Here is a 27,534-nt window from a genome sequence, read left to right as displayed (position 1 = left end):
ATTGATAAATGATAGAGAGGTTTGACTTCAGAACTGTGTTTCCTTTTAGTTTCAGGTTAGAGCTTAAGGGTCTTTGGCCCAGGACAAGAAGCTCTTATGCACCCAAATAAATGTTTCTGTATTCTTAAAATGTTTAATATCACCTCATGAGTGTCAAAAGGAAAAGAAACAAACAAGCAAAAATATTGACATGCAAGATGGTAGAAAGTTTGTGGAAGAAATATTTCCTAGTATGGTCTTTTTCTTCAGTCAATGACAAATGTAACAAATTTAAGATTCTGAGTTCAATTCTAAATTACAGTAAACATTTATTTAGTGCGGTGTGTGTGTGTGTGTGTGTGTGTGCACGAGCACGTGTGTATGTCTGTGTATGACATGAATAACATAGATTCTCTCTGGTGATTTCCATGAAGGCTAAATAACCATATGAGTGATGAGATAAGCTCCTAGTGCCGTGCGTGCATGGACTGCCACGCCAATAGCTAAGGCACTTTAGAGGAGGGACCAATTGCATCTTGCGTTGTATTGAGTGAGTAGTTGTAGCTCTTAGAGATGGTCTCAGGGTGGCAGTAATTACACATAACGGCACAAAATTACCATCAGCCCCTCCTGGAAGCTAAATACATTTCTTTATGACTTGACCACGGCTTCCTAGGTCACCCTTAGGCCTCCTCTGGAGGGGAATGTTTACCTGTTCTGCCCTGAACTACTCTGGCAGGAAACCGGGCTTTGTTCTGTTGCCCAGCGCCCTCCATCCTTTGTGGAATGTTCTCTCTGCCCGACCGCTGCCCGTCCACACTCCCCACGACCTCACCCCAGGGAAGGTAGAGGAGACCTGGGCAGACCGTGAATGGGCACAGAGCTGATGATCCGTGCTCGGGCCCGACTTGCACAGGAAGAGAGACGAAGAAGAGGAGGACCCTGAAAGCCGAGAGGAGACGTGATCAGGGCCTGAGAGAGCTCCGCACGATTAAAGCAGAAGGTTGAAAATGAAACTGGGATGATACGTAGAAATGTGCACCTGCTTGTTAAGGAAAGTGAGATCCTCGGGACCGCCGATGCCTCCTTGGTACCCCTGGGTGTGGGGTATGGTGGCGGCCGTGCTGGGGGTCACGGTGCGGTGACTCCCCCTGTCTCTGGAGCCCGTGTCTCTCCCTTGCCACCAGCGTGGAAGGGACACGTGATCCGCATGCCTCCTGACACACCTGCTTCATGGGACTAACTTACCTGTGGGGCTATTCCCCCTCCTGTCCAGGGCAGGGATCTCTCATGCTCCCCCAGCACAGAGCCTACCACTTTCTACTCTCTGAGACAGAGTGACAGAGAACCTTGTGCCCCCTAAGACAGCTCACTCTACTCTCAGACAGCCCTACTAATTAAATCATCCCTTTCAGTAAATTCACAGATGTCTTGTTCCTTTTAGTCCAGAGCTACTTGTTTCTTTTTTTTTTTCAAATATTTTATTTATTTATTCATGAGAGAGAGAGAGAGAGGCAGAGACACAGGCAGAGGGAGAAGCAGGCTCCATGCAGGGAGCCCGACGTGGGACTCGATCCCGGGGCCCCAGGATCACGCCCTGGGCCGAAGGCAGCACTGAACCACTGAGCCACCCGGGCTGCCCAGCCCAGAGCTACTCATTTCTACCAGAAACAACATCCAATAACTCTTCGCCTTCTGCTGCCCAAGAGTATTTCAAAATAACTGACCATGACCATCTTGGTATTTTAAAAATCAAGACTGGAATTTGGCTTTTCGTGATGAGATCTAACTTGGCCATCGACCTGGGGCACCATAGCCAGATTATACAGCTGCGTTATGTGGTCTGGGTGAGGAGCCAGCATGTCATCCATCCTTCCATCTATGCGTCCTTTCAGTAAATATGCATTGAGCTTCTACGAGGCAACAGGAAGGTTCTGGTGATAAAACAGGGAGTGGAAAACAAATCCAAGTTTTGGAGAGTGTACGCTCTAATGAGGGAGATACGCATTTTTCTTGACAGCAAAATAATGAATTAATAAATTGAGGTATACACTCTGATTGAAAGATGATCCTTCAAATCTGGAAGGAAAGTTTGAGCTTCTCCTCTGTTTTATGTTGGTCTCAAGGATGAGTTGCAGTATGTGGCAAAGTGCAAAAATATAAGATACAATAGGGCCACAGCATTAAAGAGTGAAGTTATTTAAGTGAAAGCAGAAGCAAGGAGACAAATTCTTTTGGAGGGAGTGTCATTTTTTGCATCTCTTGTTTAGAGACACAATATGTTTGGAAGTTACAAGGTTAAAGGGGAATACATATGACCTTCAGGAAAGCAAAATATTGATGGGGCAGGTCACTAGAAAGCCTTGCTCTCTTACTTCTATCACATCATATTCAGACTCCAGAGCAGCCAATTACAGAAAGTTTATATAAAGTGATATGACTTTGAAGTATTAGAACAGCTCAGAATACAGACATCATTTCTATATGGACGCCATCCTAATCCTCAGAGGCCAAAAATCAAGTCTGAGTTGGAGGAAGTTTTAGCAGTTGGTGACATGGATTGGATTTCAGGATGAAATCCAATTCCTAACCAGCTGAGTGATGTTATGATCTTGATCATTTCACTCAATCTCTCTAAACTTCAATTTTCACGTCACAGATGAAAAAATTGGATTCCGCAACTTCTGATTTCCTGCAAACTCTGGTTTCTTAAAATGACCAAAATAATATGAATGTTATTAGAATGATTTCAGGCAAGGAGATAAAAATAAGTCAATATTTTACTCTTGGCACCTCAGCCTACTAGAAGGAGAGATATACCAGCAGAAGGAAGCAGCTCAAGGGAGAACAACTCATTATTCTTCCCTGGTCCTTGGCCCCAAACCATAAGGGCAGATCTGTAAAGCCTCTTTCCTTAGATTAGTTGCACATCAACAGCCTTGGACCTTCACAGAGGGAGACATCCCATCCCATCCTTCACACCTTCCACCTCACCCTGTTCCCTCCCCCTAACACACCTACCCCAAACCAGGACCACAGCCCGTTTCTCAATCCAGGACTACCATTGACCATCCGAGTATCTTTAGGAAAATGATTTCGCATTTCTCTCCCTTGTTTTTCTCGGGAGAGTAAAGAGGAGAAAACTATCAACCATCTATAGTTAGGCTGAAGATGAAATAACACAAAATAATTAATTGCAAAACACCCGGTAGTAAATACGTGATCAAGAAACATGTAAATGTCAGATTTTGGTTACCCACTTTCTACCATTGCACTCTAGAGTAGACTAATTATTCTTCAGTGCTTGTCTGATGCAGGGCTTTGTCTAGGGCAGCTTCCTGATGGAATCCACTTATACGCAGCACGAGAACCAGCAAATCGGGTTGCACAGCTACTGAGCTATCACTGCTTGAGTAAAGGAATGGAGCCAGTGACTCCACGGCACAAGAGCTGCAATCACGTGCAACACAGAAGCGTCTTCCTGCAAATCCCCAAAAGGCGCCTGGTTCGGCAGCCCGCTGGCCGTGACGCCCCCTCAGGGACACCAATTCTGAATACATACCTATTGTTTTGAGCAAAAGCAATCCTTCTCTTGCACACAGGCCTTGGCAACAGAAGCACAGAGGATTTCCGTGTTGACCTGTGCCCTCAGCTGGGTTTCTCGGAGCGGGGCACAGTCTGTTCAACATGCCTATTCTTGACGCCAGGCTCACCTTGTCAGGATCACCCCCAAAGTCTAAGTGCAAATATTGCTTTGGAGCCTGTGTGCCCAACCCTGATCTGCAGCTCACAAATGATTCGCTTTTAAGCAACACACCAATGAATTAGACTCCCGTTATAGCACTCTTTTAGGGAAAAATGTTTATTATTTTTTTCCAAATTATGAAAACGATACATGCAAAATATGGTATTAGGATGGCACAGGAAAGTATAAAAGAGAAAATAAAAACTACCCATGACCACTCTATTCCTTAGAATTGATAGATGGTATATCTATCGCTGAATTTCTCTCATATGTATATTTTTTCTCCGTACTTAGATTTTATCTCCACATGCATATTGTTAATGGCATCCAGGTTTTTAGGAGGACATTGTAGTGAGTTTTCCGTATACGAATAAGGAGAATATCTGGAGAAAAAGAGTTTTTGAGCTTTTTTTCTGGCTGATTGTTTTTAAAATGAGATGAAATTCAGTACATTTTCATTCCATTCTTGCTTTTTAAAATAGAATCTTTTTTAAATAAATTTATTTTTTATTGGTGTTCAATCTGCCAACATATAGAATAACGCCCAGTGCTCATCCCGTTAAGTGCCCCCCTCAGTGCCCGTCACCCCCTACCCACCTCCCCTTCCACCACCTCTAGATCTTTTCCCAGAGTTGGGAGTCTCTCATGTTCTGTCTCCCTTCCTGATATTTCCCACTCATTTTTTTTTCTCCTTTCCCCTTTATTCCCTTTCACTATAAAATAGAATCTTTAAAACTCTGCTGTTTTTTCAGCAATTATAGCGTATTTTTGGATATCTTCACCACGTTCTCCTCTCCCACCCCAACCAGTATTGAACTCTCACTCTAAGATGTTGAAGGACCACGTGATTGAAATCTCATCATTCTGAGATGGGTCTTGTTCTGTCTCAGCTAAAAGTCGGCCTGAGCCACTGGGTCACCCAGAATTCTCAAGGTTATTCTTTAGTTGCTAACCTTCCCGGGTTACAAGGAAACAAGTCTAAGAATAGAATATTCCACACTTCTGGGCATTTATTAACTATATCTTTCACATTAACCAAACACTCAAATTAGTTCTCAGACTGATCTTTGGGTTTCAGGGAATAATAGCTCTCCATTCTTTGGTGTTTTTAGCATCACCTCGTGGGAGGAATTCTCCTAAGGCCTCAATTCCAGAGGCAAGACCCGGCGGCCACATCAGCCATATTTAGGACAATTCCAGATTCCCCCTGGGCGTACAGATTCTCTCACACCGTGTGTGTGCAAAACCAGACGTGTCTACTACCTTCAGTATCACTGATGAAAGCCCTTTTGTGTAATAGTCGTATGTCGAGGTTAATTTGCCACTGGGTTACCATCTGGCAAGCAGCCATCTGATTTGTGTAATGCCACCTATTGATAGAGAGGTAGGAGACAGCTAGTGGAAGTTCCTGCAGGCAGAATGAATTTTAAGATATGCAAGAGTCAAATGTCTCTTCTGCTCCCAGGTAAATGAAGGGTTAGGATGAAGCCACTGGGGTTTTCACTTTTCTGAACACAAGCTAGCTCATGCAGGTTCCCCTCCCCACCCCAAGAACCAGACTGAATTCTCCCTCCTTGTGAACCTGGGGTGACAAGCTGAGCACAGGGGTCCGTCTGCGTGGAGAGCGTCATAGGACCCGTCCAACGCGAACATCCTACCTGGTGTCTAGATCCTGAGACTTCATCAGAAATAGAAGAATCACTGATTGTTGTAACCAGAAGAGAAATCAGTAAAGATCTCAGACTTGCACCTGCAGGATGTTACAATCTCCTGAAGGGCAGGGGAAAATGAGGTGTTTGAAAGATGACACGGCAGGGGCACCTGGGTGGCTCAATTGGCCAAGCATTTGTCTTCAGCTCAGGTCATGGTGTCAGGGTCCTGGGATGGAGCTCCGGGCCCAGCTCCCTGTTCAGCCGGGAGTCTCTGCTTCTTCCTTGCTTGTGCCTCCTCTCTCTCGCTCACACACTCTCTCTCAATAAATAAATAAAATCGTTAAAAAAAAAAAAAGATGGGGGACGCCTGGGTGGCTCAGCAGTTGAGCATCTGCCTTTGGCTCAGGCCATGACCCTGGGGTCCCGGGATTGAGTTCCACATCGGGCTCCCCACAGGGAGCCTGCTTCTCCCTCTGCCTGTGTCTCTGCCTCTCTCTGTGTCTCCCATGAAAAAAAAAAAAAAATCTTAAAAAAAAAAAAAAAGATGGCAAGCCAGGGGCAGTGGCCTGAGTCCCCTGACTAGAGCCTGCTGTCTCCAACTTGGGTCCTTCAGGCCACGTAATCCGAGACTCCTCCCCTCAATGTCTGTAACTTTCAATTTCTCAGCCAGAGAAACTGAACGGTTTCCTTCCTGTAAACATCTTAGTCACAATGAAAAATTACAGCCAAGTTTTTTTTCTTAAATTTTTGTCGTTAAAAAAAAAAAATGGTCTGTAGCTGAAAGGAGTTACAACACTGAAATTTCCTAATCCAGCAGATTTAAATGTGGATCAGCAGATACCAACCCGCCCTGCACTGGGGCTCAGATTTCAAAGCGGGAGGTGAGTCACTCAGCCACTTCTCTCAGTTCTCTTTCCCTTTCGGAGACCCCTGTGGCAGGAGGGGAAGGTAGACATCAGCCTTTACTGGTACTTGAGTGGCCTCCTGGATGGAGGAAGGTCTGCCGTAAAGATGCTTTTGGTTTCAATGCCACGTGACACACATACCAGAGGCCTAATAAAGGGACAAAATCGTTACAAGTATGTGAATCCTTCCGAGGGTATTTGCACATGGGTTGTGCACTACTAATCCGCCTGTCTATGCCCAGGATCCTTTGCTTCAAGGAGTGAAGTCCAGTATTACACTTGCCATTCCCGCTTATACAGAGAACACGAGCTTGTAAAGTGTGTAAATGACTCATATAATTGTGATCACAAAGCCTTTCAGAATTTAAAAAAAAAACACAAAGCCTTTAGAAGGTTGAAAGCCTGCTACATACTTTTCCTTGTATTTTTTCTTTTTTAAATCCTATTAAGGGCACAGACTATGCCCTGGAGAATCTGGAGATGTCAAATAAATGGAATGAATTGGCAGATGGTACTGTTTTTACCTGGTATGTGATCTTCACGAAGGATGAGGTTGTGACTAGGAGGGAGGGTCTCAAAGACCAGCTAAATTTGGTATCTGAGGTGAAGTCATCTAAAGGGAAAAAACTTACTGCATTCATCTGCACGAGGGTGGAGGAGAAGTGAAGTCTGGATTTGGAAACCATCTGGATGATTCCACCAAAACAAGAGTAAGTCAGTGAAAACTGAGGAGGATCTGCAGACTGCAACAGACTTCTATGGGTTTTCAGGATTCTTTATGACAGACGTGAATCCTGCAGAGGTAGTTGTGTTGCACTGGTCTTAGGTGAAAGGTAGAGAGGAACCTCAGGAAGTCTATTACTCAGCAGTTAAAGAGTTGCTCTATGACAATGACCTCTTTAAGAGAATGCACACAGAATAATAAAGGTAAAGTGAAGGAACCATCCTAGGAGACAAGTATGTTGGGGTTATGGAGCTGCTGGTCATGTAAGAGTTAGTTGAGCTGATAGCAGCATGCAAATAGTTTTATGAATTGAAATACTCGCTTCTAACTATAATTAAACAGCGTCGACAGGCCTGAATGTTTAATCATATGCTTAGCCGCTGAATGTATTTCCATCCCAGGGAATAGCAGCCAATCTATATCTTACTCTGATGACACATCACAACCCGAATCCAAGCTTGGTTGGGAATGCATTATATAAATGAAAATAAAATGACTATTGATGCAGTTCAGTTGGGAAAGATTGTATCTCACATACACAAATATCAGCTGTTCTTTTGTCATTGATCATTGTGGCAAAAAATAGATAATCATAGCTGATTAGATGCCAGGCTTGCCTGATGAATCTTTTTCTATAGAGCTTTCAGGGCGATATCTCGGGACAATGTGTATTGATAGAGCCCCTAATCCATATCCTGCCCAGTGGGAAGACTTCACAACATTGATAGTCAAAAGATAGTCCTGGCTTTTTGTATTTGATCATCAGCCAAAGCTTCCGTTTTTTCAAGTCAAGACTTCTAATTCCGTGTATTGGAGAAGAAAATTGAGCAAACGTTGGAGGGCTTGTCTTAACGTAACTCGAACCACACCTTCACAATTGTTTCTGAAGTTTATTTGCGAAGAATATTGATCTTAGAAATTTTGTTTGCTCTCTCGATAAAAGAATAACACATTTAAATATACCTTTAACCACTTAAGTTACCAAAGAAAATGAAAATAGCTAAATAAAAAGAAGAAAAAAAGAAAGGCTGCCTTGCATAGCATTGAAATTGGAGACTGATGGCCACTGGAAGCCACAAACAACACTTTTCATCATACCAAGTGTACCCTGGGCTGAGTGGCCAACTCCTACTATCCATTTCCAAAAAAATAGCTCTGTGTTGCAAAGAGTGGGAAAGACAGGTGCTGGTGGACCCCCATGCATCTCTTAATTCATCAGTCTCAGGGCTGTGTTTTTAGAGCCACAGCCTTGAGCGTGAATAAAGGGGACTTCTCAATGTCAGGGCTCTCGGAGCCAGCATGCTGCCAACAGAGAACCTGGGAGCAGACTGGCTCGCCTTCATCATCCTGTCTCCACAGTGGCCTGGGATCACATGAGTTCATCAGAATGCTTTATGAAGAGAAAGTTGCCTAATCTGTAGAAGGAATTGTGAGAGGCAGGGATGGAAAACAAGTCCAAGGAGCCCTGCTGGCCACCTCCTCAGACCAGAAATGCTGAAGCATGGTGTGAACTTGACATTACGCAGGGCAGTCACCTGTGTGTGAGTGGACCTTCCTTGTGCTTGACTTCTCATCAATGTTACCAATCTTCCAGAACCCAGGAAAGTGACATCAGCGATAATAGATTTCTGTATGAAAGTAACAATGGTAACAGTGGGATTCAGCCTGAAAGGACTGTACAACTACTTGGAGTGACGCGACAGGACAACGGAGAGCATGTGCGCTCATTACAGAGAAACTGTAGCACCGGATATAGAGAATTCATACCACATGGGATTACGATGGCTTCAAATGTACTTCAGGACATCCATGCATTTTAACGTTCTACTCCTTAAGTCTCTTTCTATCCCTACATATGGACTTGTAAGATGGTCATAAGATCTTAAACAAATAAAATAGGTTACGGAATATTGATTAATGTAGGATGCCACTTTCAGAAAAATTCTGTGTATCCACACGGTGAAAATCAGAAAGGGCTCAGATGTATAAGTGGATGCTGGAATTTCAGGTTAAGCTGCATTTTGTTTCAGTGATTCTGGTCTGGATTTAATCAGTTTTGGCTGAGATAAGTATGTATTAATTACACTACAAGAGAGGTTTAAAAAGGAGAAGGAAATAGAAGGAAAGATAAGAAATTGTAGCTGATATGGTTTTGCCACTCTGGTTCCCCGTAATCCTCTCCCTCTTCTTGTGTAGAACAAAACGCTCTTCTTTCACACGAAGGGTCGTTGGTATTTCAATGACCTATTAGACTGGCCCTCATACTGGGGACATAGCAAGAGTCTGGCAAATCCAGGTGTCAGAGCCGTATAATCGGAACTGATAAAATCATGTAATTATAAAAGGCAGTTTTCTCTATTTCATTACCAGGTGTTGGTGTATGTTTTTTCTTCTGCCTGGATTTTCCTAGACCCTTAGCCTCCTACCTTTTTCTTGGTACTTTAGTGTGTGTCTCTCTGTGTGTGGTTGGACATCCTTTGACCTCAATTTACATATTACTTCTTGCCTGGATTAGACGACTCTCATTTATGCTTCCTTGGATGCTGTGGAATTCCTACCTTGGTACTTGCTGTTATTTTGTCAGGTTAGTGTATTTATTGAGAGTGTACTCTGAGGCAGGTCCTGAGCTAGTAACTTGGATAAAGTACTCTAAAAGACAGAAGAGGCACTCCTACCCTTGAAGCTTATAGTGTGAGTGACATGACAAATAATAATTACAGTGGTCACAAGTGGTAGAAAAGGAAAAACCAAGACCCTATACTCCTTCTAGCCTAAGACAGGACCTAAGGGAGGATTTCCTAAGAGGAAGACATTAAATTGGGGACCAGAGGATGAAAAGATTGACCAAATTAGGTTTGTGAGAGTCCTTCAGTAGAAGGAAGTAGTGTCTTGAATAAACTCTGAGTAGAATACAAAAGAAGACATTTGAGAAAATCCACCAGGAGACAATGAGCCCATTGCTGCGTTCACAAGTATTCTTCTGGATGCTACAGATTTCTCTCCCTCCAACAGAAAGAGAAAAGACAGAAAACTTCCTGAGGTCGGAAATAATGTCAGATTCACCGAGTATCTCTTGGAAAAGCAAAACATTAAACTGCAGTTAATTCTTAACATACGCATTTGATTAAATGACAATTAGAGTTATTTTTGTAGAAGATGAAATGAGATGACATTTTAAGGCTCAAACACAATAATATACATTAAAGAAAATGGAGCAAAGGAGAAACAGGAAGAAAATATCTTATTTAAAGTAAAATTCCCTTGTGAACATGTGATCACTAACTAGGTATCCGGATCTCTCTCTGCAAAAATCCCTACATGTCTTACCCCACCGAACTTCTCCACAGGGGTCTGGACCTGGAGATAGTCTTCAGAAATCTCAGAAATCACTGTCTAGAAATATAATTTAGTAAAAATCTCTGGAAACTGAACTGCAGAAAATTATAAGCTTGTGAAAGCCTAAGAGAATGAACTATTTTGGAAGATTTCAATGGCAAATGGTACTAGTTCAGATGATTTTAAAAAGTTGGTTAGTCCTGCCCCGTCATGTGGTGCCATGAGATAGTTGTCTCCCCTTTTTTGCTTTTTCCCAGAAAGAGTTTTGAAGGTATGAGGTAATTTGGACACTCTACCCATCAATGTTCATAGCTTTTGAGATTATTAGGAAAACCCAACAATTTCCTTTCTCTAAATATTTTATTCAAAATGAATAAAATGATAGCAGAAATATCCTCTTTTGGTCCTAATATACATTCATAGCTGAAGAGTTACATTAGACTTTCCTCATCCAGTAAACTTAAATGTGAGTCAGTAGAAACCACAGTCCCTTATATTAGATCCAAATGAAAGGTGAGTCACCCAACCGCTTGTGCCTCCTGTCCTGTTCTCAGAGTGGCTGTGTGGGAGGAGACCTTGGGAGGAGCATCTGTCATCCCTTGTACTAGATTGTACCTCCTGGATGGAGAAAGGTCTGCTATGAGCTCCTTGAGCTGTCAGTAATACAGGACATTCTCTTAGTTATTAACAGTGGGCAATCCTGGAAACAGAGGCACAGCATCATCATAAATATGTGCACCTTCCTAGGATATTTATAGATGAAATTTTCACCAGTTATCTTCTTGTCTATGCTCAGGATCCATCACTTCAGTGATTGAATTTCATTATTAGCTTTGCTTTTCTCAATTACACACAGAAAAACAAGTGAGTAATGAACTCATAGGACCACAATAAAGTCTTCATATTCCCCAAGAGCACTGAGCTTGTGGAAGACTTGAGGATCTGATAAATACTTGTTTTTTCCCCATTAGAGATAATGAATGCACCCTGGTGAGCTGTAATGTCAAGATGCCAAGTGAATAGGATGAGTCAGGAGTAGGTACTGTGGTGAGCTATTGTCTGAGCTACGAGGGTGAGGCCATGACTGGAAACGGTCCCTGCAAAACAGCTAAATGTGGAGATTGTCCAAGGTCATCTGAAGGAATAAGAAACTGATTTGGTTCATTCAGACTAGTGACATGGAAGAGAAGATGAAGTCTGAATTTGCAAACTGTTTTACTTCATCAAAGCACAAATAAGTCAGGGAAAATCCAGCAGGATCTGGCATGGGTCCTACAAGAGCTGTGGGTTTTCATGACTCTTTATCACAGACTTTAGTGCTGCTTCTGCTGATGCACTGAGCTGGTCGTGGGTAGAGAGGAACATTTGGGACCTCAGAGGGTCCAATAAAAAAGCCCTGCTCAATCAGGTTGAGGCTTGGCTCAAGCCTTGGGATAGATCTAGGGTTGTCCACGGTGTGAGGTTGACCCCTCACGCGCAGCCTCCGTGCTTCACCTTGTTGCCCAGGTTGGAAAGATGTGTCTCTATTGTAGTAACATCCACCTTGCCCACACTGTGCTGCTCTCTTGCCCTTCTGCTGTGTTCAACCCCATAGAAGCTAATGGGCCTCATTTGTTCCCCCCTAATAGGTACAACCCAGGATTCAGCCAGCGAATGAGGCCCCTTCTGCATAGCTCTCTTCTCTCTAGATTCCAGCTTTTTTAGGTGCCATGAAAACTGGTGTTTACTGCCATGGCCAGTGTGGCTGCCAAGCTCTGCTTTGACAACTGCACCACTGGTTGCAGTCAGGAAATCCTCTCAGTTAAGCCCACAGGCAACTGTGGTACTTATCTCCTGAGTCTACTTTCTTTTTTTCTTTTAAATATTTATTTATTTGAAAGAGAGAGAGAGAGAGAAAGCACAAGTGGGGTAGGGACAGAATCAAGCAGACTCCCCACTGAGTGTGGAACCTGATGCAATGTGGGGCTAGATCCCATGACTCATGGGATCACAACCTGAGCCCAAATTAAGAGTTGGACACAACCGATTGAGCCACCCAGGCATTCGCCCAACGCCTGACCTGAGTCTGCTTTCTCTCAGGGATCTTATCTTTGGGCTGCCTGCTATTCAAAGCCTGAAACTGTCACCTCACGTTCTAGGATGGAGTCATGGTATTGCTTCTGCGGGGAGGCTACTCTGTAATTCCCCAGAAGAAGTCAACTGGTCTATTTTAGGCATTTCATTTCCTTAGGTGATATTTACTGTCACTTAGAATAGATTTCATTCACTGTTTCATAACTTTTTGCTCCTTGCATGTCCCTCCTTGGGTCATATGGGTCTGGAGTCCATACGTCTAAAATAGAGAATAGGAAAATACAGCTGAAGAGCTAATAATGTGATGTACCTTCAGATCGGGGGCTGGGACTAGATATTTCACAGCAGCTAGGGATAGGGAGGCTTCTGGAAAATATTGGCCCCCTCTGTATAAATCCAATCCAAGCACTAATGGTGCTTCCTCCAGAGAAACCAAGGACAGGAACACTCCCCTTCAGAGGGATATAATAGCAGAAAGGAGGAACTTCTTCTGGACCAAATAAACCTTTCCCCAGGGCACAGGACTTACTGATCTTCACCTCGGCCGTGGGACCAACCTGCCTAACCTGAGGCAGACCCCAGTGAGGCCTTGTCCTCTGGAAGCCACAGTCAGGATGCAGACCCCCATGTTGGTGAGGTCCAGAGCGCCCCACCCTGTGTGGCTCCCTGTGCACAAATCCCCCACCTGACCCAGCTCACTCCTGGATTAAAAGGACCATATCTGGCACGTTGGCAGACGATGACCTTTGAAAAAGGCAGTTTTATTTGTTTGCATCATAAATGTGTAAGGTGCAAAATGTAATAATATGCTTAGAAAATACAGAAAAAGAAGTAAATTTCATAAAATAAAGAAATGTAATCTACAGCTCAGACATAAAAAGCCCTTAATATGCTGCAGTATTTCTACGGCTTCTGTTTTTAAAAGAAATTCTCAGTTTTAACAATGTCACTGTTATAGGCCATGAATTGATTTGGAGGGGAGTTCATCATATCAAACTCCAGCTGAAAATCATAGCCGACTGGTTCCTTCTTGGTTTTCCTCGTCTTGATGACCTTAAAGGAGGAGTGAGAAAGACACAATGAGATCCTCAGGGCTGCAGGAGAGCTCTGCTGCTTTTTCTCCTTCTTCCTCCGGTGTCCTTTCTCAGAGCTGCTCATTCTGTCTCCCATCTCCTGCCACACACCCCCTCTGGTGAGCTCTGTCCCTCCTCACTACCTGGAGCCTAAAGGAGATATTTCCTGGAGCCCCCATGGGTCCATCTGAACAGCGTAAGAGCTCTACAGGAGGGTGGGGAGGAACTGTGAAAGAAGGGGAGTCCTCACTGGAGCAGAAAGGGGACAGGAAGTCACAAAAGGTGAAGTATTTTTCCCAGTACAACTGCTCTGGATTTAAGGTAGAAGTAAGGGATTCTTGCTTCAGGAGATCTGAGAAGTGGCACCGACGTGCTGGTCCACGTCGGTTAACATGAATATATAAGTACTTCTAGATTAATTATTGGACTCAATTTAACATTAATTAGTGTACCAGGAACTCCACAGTGGACTTCTGTGACTGTGTCCTTAAGAGAGAGAGCCTGGTACCACGTGGGCCAGGATGTGCACTGCACTACAATGTGGTACCTTTTGCTCTAACATACAGTTGTCCAAGGTCCTGGGACCCCCTTGGTTGTTTGTGTCTGGCGTTGGCACTGTTGACCCTCTTCCTCGTTAATCTCGTTCTTCGTGCTTATTACACATATTTTCTATTTTACTTCTGACACCTGTGCTCACTTCTTTCATTCTTGTGTGGTGTGTTTCACCTCGGGCCACTCTCAAGGACCGGTTTTTCCCCAAAGCTTCACCCTTATGTGTCTGATCTGCCCACGGAGCATGCCCCAGAATCTGACTCTGGAGCCCAAGCACCTGGGCCAGCATAGGAATCTCAGTTCCAGCAAATACAGGTCTTTCAAAGATAATGATAATCAGTATCTCTATCAATGAAGTGGGAATAATGATGTGTCTTCATCATTGTCTCAGTTCCCAGCACACAGTAAGCACTCAGCTATGTGTTTTCTTATTAGTATAAATATACATGTTATAATGTTATTATACAATATCGTTCCCAGCCACGACTTTAAGAATTATCCCCTAACCTGACAAATGCAGCTGCTGCTTGCTACCCCAGCCTCCAAACCTGGCATCTCTCCAGATAGTTACTAGAATACTTTTTGCTAAGATGTCAAAGTAGTCGAGCATTCTTCTACATAAAATCTTTCCATTTTTCAAGTGGTTACTTATTTTCACAATGAATTTTCCATTTCCACTTATTTCTGACAAAAGAAATACACCATCGGGCCCTGAATCCTCTGTTTTTACTCTCTGGCCCCATCTTCCCACTGTCTCCACACCTACGGCACTTCAGGCATAGAGAAATCATGTTGTTTCACACTTTTGAGGATACGCATACATCATTTCCTTTGCCTAGAGTTCTTTCCAATGTCTCCTTTGCTAAGAAAAATAGTCACCAGGGCAGATTGATTTCCGTTTTCGTGTTGTACAGTTAGCTAATGTCAGAGACTTAGCTAAAGTTAGAGACTTTGACCCTGGGAGGACCAGTCAAGCTACATCCCCAACGTCAGGCAAGCGGTGACTGCTGAAGCCAGGGTTCTAATCAGGTCTGTCCTATACAAAGCCCTGCTCTCAACCATTATGAGAAGTTGCCTTCCTTCATTCCTAATTTCTTCAAATATTTCCTTATGTAGCACAAGTATCATATCCTTTTGAAATCCACATGAATGTCATTTTTTTTTTCATAGCCTCTTAAAAACCCTCCACCTAAAAGTGAATGCAAGGCAAGGTTGTGCTCTCCTCCCACCTGCTGGACTCTATGGATAAGAAAACGGGGACCTGGTGCTCTCAGGACCTAAAAAAAATTATTTGCGTCCTTGGCAAACTACCGTTCCTCTATCCAGTTCCCACCTGGATGAAGCTGTGAGTTCCACAGGTCAGTTTCAGCTTCTGGTCAATGGTTTTCAGTTGGAAGTAGAAGAGTCGGAGTTTATCTCCTTCCTTGCACTGGATGTTGTGCCATCTTCCGGTGCCCAAGACCTCCATCGCTCCTGTATTATCCTGTATTGTGTAGATCGTCGTCTTCCTATTCACTTTTATCTGTCACAGAAATTTAACGTTCAGTTTCTTTTCCTTTTTAATAGAAAAATAGTTTTATTTATTGATTTGACAGAGAGAGAGAGAGAGAGCAAGCATGGGAAGCAGCAGACGGAAGGAGAGGGAGAAGCAGACCCCTCACTGATCAGAAAGCCCGATGCGGGGTTGATCTGAGGACCCTGAGGTCATGAGCTGAGCTGAAGGCAGATGCTTGACTGACTGAGCCCCCCAGGTGTCCCTGACATTCAGTTCCTGAAGCCCTCGTAGTGACCTTCATATGTATGAGGAAGCCCCTGGTGGCACAGTAACCGCAAGGCATAAAAAAGCAATTATAGGCACAGAGACACATACAACTTGGGTAAGGTCTTCGCAGAGAACTTTCCCTTTACTATCCTGCTTTTGTATTTTCTTCCCCTTCCTTGTTCTAGACATTTTCTACCTGGCAATCCTACAACAATGAGTTTTCTTCCTATTTTCTACTGCTTCCCCACAAGGGAAGCTTCGGTTCCTTAAAACGACTGGAATCAGAGGAATTGGGGAGCTCTAGTGGACTCCCTTAGCTCCTGCCCTCATGCAGAAAGGAATGGACCTGGCCACGACTATTCATTCAGGCCATTATAAAGATTCTATATAACAAGTAAGCTTCCAGGAGCTCACTAATTCTTTATTCCACCTTCTCCTTTTACCCACTCTTCTCCAAATCTTATCTCCACTGGGATCTTACAGTTCACAATCCATGGAGTCTTACTTTCTTAAGTTATAACCCATCGATTCTATAAATGCATTTCTAACCACGTGGTCTCTTAAAGACAGTGTAAGAAAGTAATGGAAGTAAATTAAGGGGCTCTCCTGGAAGACAAGCCCATGGGGTCATGAAGCATATAGGATCACATGAGATCATATTGAGCTACCAGGGGAGTTCATGGCAGTTTGTAGATTCTGGGGAGAATTGAATGCATCATACTAATGAGGACCCTGAATTTGGACATGACGTATCAGTAAAACTCTTCATGCCATCCCTCCCCCCTTTTGGGGATATAATGGAATTCGATCGCCATGTCTTCCAAATATCATGCAATACGAAACCTTAGTCTTCAGTAAACTGTTCATAAATGACGTATTAAATAAATAGGTGAAAAGAGGCAGCCTTGAATGATTTTGTCAGTTGTGTCCACGTTGAAGGCATTCACCTTCAGGAGAATACAAGCCAATATAGTTTCTACTCTGAATATGTGTCACAACCAGAATTAATCTTTGTTAGGGCAATCTAGTATTGAAAAAATATGCGTTTTTTTTTTTAAACGTGTATACAGTCGTGGAGGAGTACAGAGCTACTTATGAACATGTGCACTCTGATTTATACCCTGTGCTGTCTTTGCTCACAGAGGCTAAATGAAAATAATCATTACTGGGGAAATGACAAGGCTCTAGTGACTCTTTTTCAAAGAACTTGCATGAAGGTGTCTTGGGTGGAAGCCCTGAGTCCCCAGTCCTGCGTCCTGCCGGGTGGCACACCTGACCACCTACCTGTTGTCAAGGGAGAAGGCTCGGAGCCGGGCTCCACCCCCAGTCAGTACACAGAGCAGCACAAGGGCTAACACTCCCATTCAGGTGTGGATGGAGAAAATGAAAACGATTTTAAGGGATTACCTGAGTTAACGGAAATAATCCATACACAAATGTTCCTGATGCTTGCTTGTAAAGGTTATCGATCTTGGGGGTTTCATTTGCTCTTTTGGTGATGCTGTTTGGGACTGCAATCACTTGGAAAGGATCAGCCTCGTACACGTATGAGGTTTTGTTTATCTCGAGGATTCCCTTGCATTCGAAGTAGTCCGAGATGGTAAGGATATTCTCCTTGGTGAACTTCTCCTTCAGGTTGCTGTTTAAGACCTTCACTTGGAAAAACTGACTGGAGGTGGCCACTGTAGCATGAAACATTCTGCTTCTCCCCTCCTCTGGGCACTCGTACTCGAAGGGCTCCGTTGCCTTCAGAACCAGAACTGTCAGGGGGTCCTTCTGAAGGACACGTCCTCTCGCGGCACCTTGATGTTGGCCCTGCACCATCCGGTTCTGTGGGGGACAGAAGCAGGGAAACAGACCTAGGGGATGAATACTGGTCACTTTCTCACGCGTAAAACCTCAGTAATAACATTGGGAGCAGGAGGGGCCCCCACGGGTATGTGGAGCTGGAGCCAGGCTGCAGAGGAATCACCTCACAAAAGGGAAAAGCTAAGGGGCTGGTAGCTCGGCAGCAAGTGTCAGGTAGCGGGCGGTGGCGCAGGAGTCCGGACCCTGCATTTCAACAGAAGGGCCCGTCCCTCTGCCCTCAGAAGAATGAAAGCATGGTTCCCAGCAAGAGCGGCACAGCACTGGGGACAACGAGAGCCCTGCCCTAAGGAACAGATTCAAATCTTTTATTCGACTATATCCTCCTCCCGTTTAGTCTTAAAAGATTAAAGAGAATAAAGAGCGAGTGAAGAACGCTGACAACCCTGAAGGTGAGGAGTGGCACCCACGCGAGCCACAGAGATCGCAGTTTTCGGTGTGTCCGGGGTCATGTTGAGGATCCAACCCATGTCACCTCTGCTCAAGAAACAGTGTGTGACAAGTAGTGAGAAGGGCACGTGGTGGCTCCAAATCCCCTAGTCTACTTGGCTCAGGACAGGAGTTGTGGCTAGAACCACGTACCCACAGCATTTCTCGAATCCTGCCATGAAGAGGAAGCCCCCTTGTCTGCGCAGGAAGTATGGAGGGACGGATGGGTGTTGGGCCCAGAGAACTTGGAGCCAAACCATTTGCCCCCCACAGACTAGAAGTACTTGGACTGGTCTGGCCCGGGGCCAGGACACACGGCGACCACCACTGTCCTCTGTGTGGCAGTGGCTTCTCTTCATGTGACTGGTTGACCCACAACAAGGGAAACACTTGGGCCCAAGCGAGTTGGTGTGCCCGCGATGGACAGCAGTGGCTGTTGGTGGGTTGGCGGGAGCCCGGCAAGGAGAACGGGGCGGGGGTACCTCGGGGAAGGCCGCGGCCCAGGGCGTCGACGATGAGGTGTGGGGCTGCGGAAGCAAGCCCATAAAGCCCATGGCTGCGGACGGGTTGGCTCCTGAATGGCAGGCGGGCTGAGTCGGCGGCCCGAACCCCTTATTCTTTTTTGTCGAAGCCAGTTCTTTGGTGGCCGTGTTTCTTTTCTGAAAACAATGTAATTTTCCTGTTAGCAGTCGCCTGTGCTAAATGAAACACAACATAGTTCCATTATTTGTGGTAGGTTCTTATATGGCACGTGATGTCCTTAGAAACCCTAGGATGCCCCCGCCTGTCACCTCCAGAGACAGGCAGGGGTCAGAGCAGGCAGAGATGACACCTAAAGGAGACACTCCCCGAAGCACACACAGCCCCCCAGGGGAAGGGGACAGCTCTAGACGACAGGCGATCGAGGTCGCAACGGTGCACGAGCCGTGCTCCCCACCGACCGGGAGCCCATCCTAGAAGGGCCACGAGGTCAGCACGTCTCCGCCGCAGGGGCCTGGACCTCATTTCTGGGCGCCTCCCTCTTTGCCCGGCACCAGGCCCGTGACCCATGATGCCTCAATTTGGCAAATCCGCACCGTTAGGATATTAGGAAGCAGCAAGGGCCTCGGCAAAGCTCCTTTCTTGACACCCGGCGCCCGCTGTCCCTCCTCAACTTACCTGAGTCTTCCTGGTCCCCTCGGCTCCCCCACGCGGCACAGCGCTGCCTGCGGTCGGTGCGCGTGGAGCGGGGTCCGCTCCTTCCCGCGGCCTCTTTCTCCTTGGAGTTTCTTCTGTTGCTTTGGTTTTCTTCGCAGCTGATACACAGACAAGGAGGACACGATGAAGCCAGAGATGAAGCGGTTTCCAAGCTAAGTTCCCTGGGCCCCTGCGGGGGATCTAGGTGCGCTCCTGCCCCCTGCCCTGCTGTGCCCCGGCCCCCGGCCCTAGCCCCGGCCCCCGCAGCACCGCAGGCTGGGGGGAGCGCGGCCGGCTCCTCAGTGGCTCCTGTTCTCCCTTCCCATGCAGTGAGCGTGGGCTACCAGGTGCCCCAACCCCACCCTCTCCCAGCCCTGATCTCCCATCGTTTTCTTAAAAAAAAAAAAAAAAAAAAAATCCAAGGTTTTCATGATACTGACTGCTTGCTATGTTCTTCAAAAGATCCCTTAAAATTACAGAAACCAACGAAAGGAAATACGCTACAGATTGTGACAAAATGGTGCCATTGGCCTTTGGACTTTTTTTTTTTAAGTTTATTTTAGTATGTGGAAATAATCCATACACAAATGTTGTATGCTGAGTCCCCTCTCTGAGAGGCAGGCTTTATGGTAAGTCGTCATACCTTTGTTGCTGGAGAGGAAGTGATCACGTGGCAAACAGTGTTAATAGAACAGACACATTCATTGGTTTCATGCAATTATTTTAAAATAAGTGATTATTTTGTGATTTTTCCTTTTTTTTTAATTTTTCCTTTTTTTAAAAAAATATTTTATTTATTTATAGACAGAGATAGAGAAAGAGCGGTAGAGGGAGAAGCAGGCTCCATGCAGGGAGCCTGACGTGGGACTCGATCCCGGGTCTCCAGGATCACGCCCTGGGCTAAAGGCGGTGCCAAACCGCTGAGCCACCGGGGCTGCCCCCTTGTGATTTTTCTAAGGCATCCCCCCAAATGCACCCTCCAGCATAGGTCTGTCCCTCTCACAGGAAAGGGGATGCCCCAGGCTGCCAGCCTGTTGGCCTTAGCAGCCCCTGACCTCCTGGCTGCGGAGTCGTGCCCTGGTAAAGGGGTATGCCAGCCGCCACCAAGTGCTCTTGTACTCAGTTTGGGGAGGGGGATCAAGGTGGAATAGTTGGGTGTGGGATCTTCCTTATTACCTTTTACCTTCTCATTTCTAAGTTGTTTGACAATGTCCGTAAGTGATGGCATTTCCTTGAACAGGTCTATTAGCTTGTTCACGCAGGCAACCCCTGGGAACTTCTTTTCCATCAGGTCGGCGATCTTGACCTTGTTATATTCTTCTTGCATGTTTGCAGTCAGTCCCAAATCACGGGCCAGTAGGGACTTGACTATGCTAAACTGGTAGTCGTTGATGGGCTCCAGTCCTTTCAGCAGAATAATCTTCTTGTACTCACTCTCCATCTCCAGGTATGGCTGAACCTGGGAGAGAAAAATACCACAGGGCGTTAGACTTTCATCCGCACGATGTAAAAGCCTGGTTGTGTCTACGTCAGTGAGTGGCCCATGCCGGGCTGTCATCCTCAAGTGTGTGTGACAAAGAAGAACTGAATTTCCAGGTGTGTCACAGTGGAAAATGGGTTGAGAACTATATTGGGACTCATATATATGGGTTGAGCTATATTTGGGACTTCTACGAAATTCTCTCCTTTTAATAATGACAGTTGAGTTGGGTCGCAATGGGTGTGGTGGCAGGACGTGTGGAAGAGGCAGTTGTCGCCCTGCGTGGAGTGTGGGCTACAGGGCATCGGAGTACCCCCTCCCCCCATCCCGCGGTGGGCCTGTGTCTCTCCCTAGATGCCCACCCGCTGGCTCCTGACTGGGCTGCCCGCTCTGGCTGAAGGGGGACGTGCAGAGTGGGCTGCAGCCTCTCACCCCCCACGACTGTCCTCCCACCACGCCGGGTCCTCGGCCCTCTGCAGTTGGCTCTTCCCGAGTCAGCCCATCATGCATCCTCTCTTCCTTTGGCTCAGTTCAGCCCACGTTCTCGAGGCCTCTGGCCCCTCGACCTCCTGTGGGACATCTATCTGCTCTCTCCCGCAGAATCACAGCACTGGTTGGCCAGGACTATTTCATTATTGCCTGAATTTCCTCCTTTCAGGCTAATTTCTCTCCTCACTTCTCTCTCCATAAACTGCACTTCTATTGTTTTTGAAACCCTTCAGTATTTCCCTGCTTTCCTTAGGAAGTATTCCTTGATATCAAGCCTGGCTTGGAGGTCTTGAATAATGTCTCTTTCTTTCTTTTCCTTTTTTAAAAGATTTTATTTATTTATAAATATTCATGAGATACACAGAGAGAGAGGCAGAGACATAGGCAGAGGGAGAAAGCAGGGTCTCGATCCCAAGACCCTGGAATCACAACCTGAGCTGAAGGCAGACATTCAACTGCTGAGCCACCCAGGCACCCAGAATAATGTCTTTTTCTGACTTCTCCCCTTTTCCATTTCTCATATTTAAGCTCCAGATGCATACATTGCATCCTGCTATTTCAGGCTATCTACATGGAATGTACTTCTTACCTTTTTTCTAAATGGTAAATCTAGAGAATACATGGTGTTCATGAAACTAGTATAACCTAACTTCAAATTCCAGCAAATTATGTGAACGTGCAGACGTGTTCAGCCTGAATCCAATCATATTCTTATGTCGGATATTTTCACATAATCCTAAACTCTGAATGTAATTCTGCTTATGAAAACCATTATTTGTGAAAAATGCCTTTTTTTTTTTGTAATTTCTTTTCTCTGATACCTTTCCTCAACACATGACTCTAAGTGGAGGATGGTGGTTAACAACTTAGACTTTGGAGTTCAGAGGACTTCGCTCCTAGAATATGATCATGTGGTGATTTGTAAGATGAGATTGAAAACTGTCCCACCGGAAGACAGAATGGATTCAGAAATAGAAGATAGAAAGTGCATGTCAGACATGTCAGCGCAGGTCAAAGTGTCCATGCCCACATGCTGTTTGCTGTTAAAAGAGTGAAATATAAAATGAAAGAGAGAAAATATTTAAAGAAATAATGAGATACACTTCCTAGAATTAAAATAACAGGAACATCCTCAGAGGGACTGGCCAACAGAGTGAAGGAAAAACCCACATCAGGACATAATGTAGAGAAACCAAGAAGTACCCAAAACAGCAAGAAAAATTTAATTTCCAGAGGAAAAGAGAAGATCACTTACAAAGTTTCGAAAGCAGATTTTCAACAGTAAAAATGGCAGGGATTACCTTTATATAGTATCTCACCCAAATTCCATGTCTGCACTTTTGAAATCTCTCAAAAAACGTGAAAGCAAAAGTTGTGTGGGTGTGTGTGACTGCACATTGTACGAGTGTGTCAATTTGGTGACAAAATTTATTAGAAAAATATGTGATGTGAGATCTCAGGAGCCTACATAGAATTTTTTTTTTTTTAAATTCCATCTTAGTGCAAGTGCTCCTGGGTCTTGTTGACGTGGTTTTGAGTAGAGTTGTTGAGGCCTGGAGCCCAGAGCCAAGAAAAAAATTCTAGAGACATCTTTGGTGCAAAAAAGGTGGTTTTACTAAAGCAAGGGGACAGGACCCTTGGGCAGAAAGAGCTGCTGCTCCGGGATTGTGAGGGGTGACTGATTATATAGTTTGGGGTGAGAGGAAGTAAAGATCAAGGAAGTTCCAAAAGGATTTTCACATAGTAAAGAAGATGCACAGGATCCTGGGGGCCTAGCCACTGCCAAGCCAAGGTTGATCTTCCCTCTAGCAACGCATTATCATTAAGACAGCTGGGAGCTTCCAGGAGGAACGTTACCTCTGCCTGCCTCAGTTATTTGTCAGTGGGCTGCAGGTTATAAGGATGTTTAATTTTATATATGTTGCCTTCTGCCTTTGTTTCCCACATCTTTGCTACAGGACTATGGATGCCTGTGAAGCCAAGAGTCAGGACTCAGACCTTACTTATATGGACTTAGATCGACTATATAAGACACGAGATGCGTTGTGTGCATCAGACAGCCTTTCTTTTTTTTATTTTCATTTTTTTATATATAAATTTATTTTTTATTGGTGTTCAATTTGCCAACATACGGAATAACACCCAGTGCTCATCCCGTCAAGTGGCCGGGATCTTAATGATTGAGAGAACTACAAGGAAAAATGGACAAAATCACGAGTGCCCGTGCCCGTCACCCATTCACCCCCACCCCCCACCCACCTCCCCTTCCACCACCCCTAGTTTGTTTCCAGAGTTAAGAGTTTTCCATGTTCCAGACAGCCTTTCCTAATTCACTCACGTTCCAAATTTCAAAACATATGTGAACCCAAAGTTTTCAGAGAAGTGTTGTCAACATGAAGGAAAAATAATTTTGAGACCAGAATTTTGTGGCTAGTTCCAATGGCATTGAAGGCAATGGGCGACGGATCAATCCCTGATCTTGACCAGCACAGAAAAGAGAAGATTGGTGACCCAGAGACACCGACCCAGCAGTGCTTTGGAAATACTATTCTCCAAGAAAATAAATGAGGTCAGGGGAAAACAAAACAAAACAAAACAAAAGCTGCAGATTAAAGAAAATAAATGAGGTCAGGGGAAAACAAAACAAAACAAAACGAAAAAACTGCAGATTAAAAAGTAAGTGAGAACAAGACTTTGATTGCCTCTTTCGATATTTTAAAGATAAATAAAGCCCTAACTGAAGAGAAACAGGAAGTAGATCAACACAGCGGGGCGGACTGGGGAGAAGGAGGATGTGTGTTCACTGGGTACTTGACAATTAAGAGGGGTTAGAGACACGAATCCAAAACTATTGGAGAAGAAGAAAGCGCAGAATAAACACTATAGATAAGTGTTATAAATTAAGTCAAAATACAGCATTTCACCCAGTGTACAAAAGTCATAAACCTACTAAAAGGCAACATTTCAAAACTGGATTTAAAAAGAAAAACTACACATGTGTCATTGATAAAAAGTAATTAAAAGTTTAAAAATAATAGTTGCAAGCAGTTGTACGTAGAAATGCTAAGCACAGTAGTGTATCTGTGTCAGCGTAGCTTTAAATAGACCCTAAGACAAAGGTTTTAATCAGAACTGGAGTTTCACTGCAGGATGATAGAAAGTTTATATTCCAGAAGGATGGAACAGTTTTAATCCTATTATGTATTATGAGCTTATATATTTGTATTATGGATAGTGTTATGCAGCATGCTTCCCTCTACCTATATTCATATATTTAATATATGTTAATGATTGAGAGAACTACAAGGAAAAATGGACAAAATCACGACGATTGTTTGATTCTCGCTTGTCAGTTACTGAACAAAGCAAGAAAAGCAGCAGAAAATACTTAGAAAAGTTGACCAACACTGTGTTAGGCTTGGATGAAAAGCTTGATCTAACCCTTAGGAAGTTCTGAAACTAACATTTAAAACATTATACTACACGAAGTGTCTGGGTACCAAGCTCTATGGAGAGACTGAAGTAATCCCAAAATGTGGCTACAGATTTGTCTCCAACCACCTCTTTCCTACAGACTCCCCCGCAGTGTGCCGTGAAGAAGGGGGGCAGCAGGCCTGTCGGGACCTCAAGTGCCCCCCCACCCCCCCGTGGGCCGAGCGGGGCCACAGCACCTGGGAGAGGGCGAGGGCCCATGTGCTGTGCCGGGGACCCAGGAGCCTGAGCTGCTGCTGCTGTGGGGGTGGGGGGGCTGTGCTCCTGTCTTGTGACCCTGGGATAATACCATAGAATAGGGTTTTGTGTCCAGATGTGTTTTCTTATTTAATATCATTGCATAATACTTTTTTCTGACACCGTCCTGTCCCCTCCCCCGGCTCCCAACACAGGCAGCACGTTTCCTGGGCCCCCTCCAGGCAGGAAAGCCAAGGCCCGCTTCTAACTATCAGCTCGCATCATAAACACCTGCAGAGTGAATTTTAAAATCTGCGAGAGTCACAGGTGGACGTTATTTCCCCACGTAGTGGAAGGATTAGAATGAAGGCACCGAGGTGCCCACCTTGCAGAATCCAGGGGATGCCCCCCCGTACCCTCCCCCCACGAGGACTGGAGAGCTGCCCGCCTCCGGTGATCCAGGGATCCTGGGATCCCCTGAGGACCCGCATCTCCTGCACGGCTCTCCGGCCGGACCTACCTCGCTGAAGGTTCTCCCCAGAAGCTCAGGTCTTGAGGTCTTCTTCAGAAGGGTGCCGATCAATATCCGTGTGGTTCCAGGAGGCAGATAAATCAGGGAAGCTCCCAGGAACTGCGCTGCGGCCACTGCAATCTCCGGGAAGCGAAGAATCTACTTCCCGAGATAAGAAAATGGCCTCGCAGGGTGACCGGGCCTGGCCGGGCGGGCCCAGCCCCAGAGGCCCCAGGGAGCTCCTCTGAGACTCCTCCCACCCAGGTCTGTAGCTTTCTGTTTCCCTCGTGCGAGGAGCACAGCAGCTCTCTCTTAAACATCTTAGTCACCGTGAAGAACTCCGAGCTAAATAATCATTTGTTTCATTTTTTTTTTTTTTTCAAACGTCTGAATGCACTTGGGGCGTTAGACCTTCCCGAAGCAGCAGCTTCCCGGCAGGGCAGCCGCCGCCAGGGCCCCTTAAGCGAGGCCACGAAGGAGGAGTGAGTCACCACCCCCGACGTCCTCCTTTCCTGTTCACGGAGCCACCCGGGCTGACACTCGGAGATGCTGGGGCAATTTTTCACGGGTCAGCACAAGCGGCTAATCAACCCGTACCATCACAGCAATGAACCCTGCAAATTCTGGTAGAGCAAGGAAGCTTCTGGAAGAGTTGAGGGCCTGCTAAATACTTTGTCTACAAAGCTTTTTTTTCTATATTGTACAGTGGGTGCAATTTGGAGAATTGTCACCCCGAGATGTCAAATAAAGGGAAGTAGTGGGCACGTGGCATGGTGGCCACCCGCTGGCTGACTTGCAGGAAGGAAGGGGCCCGCATGCGAAAGGTGGTGAAAACTGATGGGATTCACTGGAACCAGGTTTGTGGCTTTGAACTCTGGGCTTGAAAAACCCCTAAATGTGCAGGAAGGAGTCCAGAGAAACCCGGGAGGGTCTGGCCCGTGCCCTGACTCTTTACTGCAGACTTTCGTGCAGTTTAGGTGGACGCATTGAGCTCTGGTAGCATGAAGAGGGGAAGGACTGGAGGGAGGCCAGAGGGAGGAGACCAGGACAGGGATATCAGGCTTCAGGCTGTTTCCTTTTCCTTGTGGAGGAAACTGGCTCCTGTGGAGTGATGCCCTCTGTCGTCTCTCCAGCAGAAGACACACACACTACAGCCCCAAACAAAGGGAAGTGGGAACGATGCTCCTCCGTCCCTATGATGTAGTTTTGGAAGGTTGGCGAGGTCTGGAGCCGATGGCCAGGAAAGAATTCTCGAGAAGTCTTTGGTGCAATAAAAGTGATTTTACCAACGCATAGTGCGGGGGACGGACCATGGGCAGAAAGAGCTGCTGCCCGGGGGTTGTGAGGGATGGAGGATTATGTATTTGGGAGTACGGGGGAGCTAAGGGAAAAAGGAGATGTCCAAAAGGACTTTGATAAGCTCAAGACCCTCAGGACGCTGGAGGCCTTGCCATTGTCAAGCTAAAGTGGTTTTTCCCTCTAGCAAGGCGTCAACATTAAGACAATCGGGAGCTTCCCCCAGGACCCGGATATTCCTCCCATCGCGGGATCTTGTCCGTAGGCTACAGATCCTAAAGAAATTTATCTCTGTTTACATTGACTCCTGCCTGGGTTTCCACATCACTCGCCAACGGGAGATGGAGGATTTCCTGGAGGGCTCCAGGAAATGGAGTTATGGGTCTCTGAGGTTTAGCCTGTGGATAAGAAAGCTTTTTCTTTGTAAATCACTGAGACGTTGGCAAACTGAGGGAGACTCCTGTCTTGCTGGACTGTGATCTCTATTAATTAACTGTTTGGGTTTTTTCCTCCCGTTAGTTTTAGGGCAGCCAGAAGTGCCTGAGGAATGTCACACTTGGCCAAAGGCCGGACGGGGCTGGGTGGGTGCGTGTGGGTGTATCAGCTTTGCTTCGTCCTTGGCTTCCCTTCCTCTCTCTCATCACCTACGTGCATTTAGAATTTTAAAAAGTGGACCGAAGAAATGAAAAACAACTATGCCTTTGCCCCGACTCCTGGTCAGTGGTCCAACAATCAGTGACTTGGGCCATTGTAGAGACACGCAGGGATTCACCAGGACCTCAACCTACTATAACGATGAGGGAGCAGAAGGTGAGCA

The 27,534-nt window shown here is 45.6% G+C and overlaps 2 protein-coding genes across 2 annotated transcripts in view; both read right to left on the bottom strand.

Moving 5' to 3' along the window:
- The window catches only part of LOC121471939 (interferon-activable protein 203-like), a 37,836-nt gene extending 32,435 nt beyond the window's left edge, over positions 1-5,401 (bottom strand). Inside the window, exon 1 of the mRNA XM_041722851.1 lies at positions 5,383-5,401. The gene's annotated coding sequence lies outside the window, so the exon portion shown is untranslated. The remainder of the gene's footprint in view (positions 1-5,382) is intronic.
- Positions 5,402-13,156: 7,755 nt separating this feature from the next.
- On the bottom strand, positions 13,157-25,616 carry MNDA (myeloid cell nuclear differentiation antigen). Its single transcript, XM_041722854.1, has 7 exons — positions 25,431-25,616; positions 20,449-20,731; positions 19,255-19,391; positions 18,579-18,755; positions 17,209-17,631; positions 15,373-15,561; positions 13,157-13,467 (listed from the first exon to the last, which is right to left on the bottom strand). Exons 2-7 carry the CDS (start codon positions 20,711-20,713, stop codon positions 13,333-13,335), a joined length of 1,326 nt encoding a protein of 441 aa, XP_041578788.1. The 5' UTR covers positions 20,714-20,731; positions 25,431-25,616; the 3' UTR covers positions 13,157-13,332.
- Positions 25,617-27,534: the final 1,918 nt, after the last annotated feature.

This window comes from Vulpes lagopus, chromosome 11 (assembly GCF_018345385.1).
Source record: "Vulpes lagopus strain Blue_001 chromosome 11, ASM1834538v1, whole genome shotgun sequence".
Classification (NCBI taxonomy): Eukaryota; Metazoa; Chordata; class Mammalia; order Carnivora; family Canidae; genus Vulpes; species Vulpes lagopus.
This window is presented reverse-complemented; position numbering and strand designations above follow the sequence as displayed.

Excerpts from the sequence above, each read along its gene's own strand:
- MNDA (XM_041722854.1), bottom strand. The coding sequence starts at position 20,713 with ATGGAGAGTGAGTACAAGAAGATTATTCTGCTGAAAGGACTGGAGCCC. Across the intron at positions 15,562-17,208 it reads GATTATTTCCGTTAACTCAG|ATAAAAGTGAATAGGAAGAC; the intron begins GTAATCCCTTAA and ends TTTCTGTGACAG. Across the intron at positions 13,468-15,372 it reads GAACTCACAGCTTCATCCAG|GTCATCAAGACGAGGAAAAC; the intron begins GTGGGAACTGGA and ends TCCTCCTTTAAG.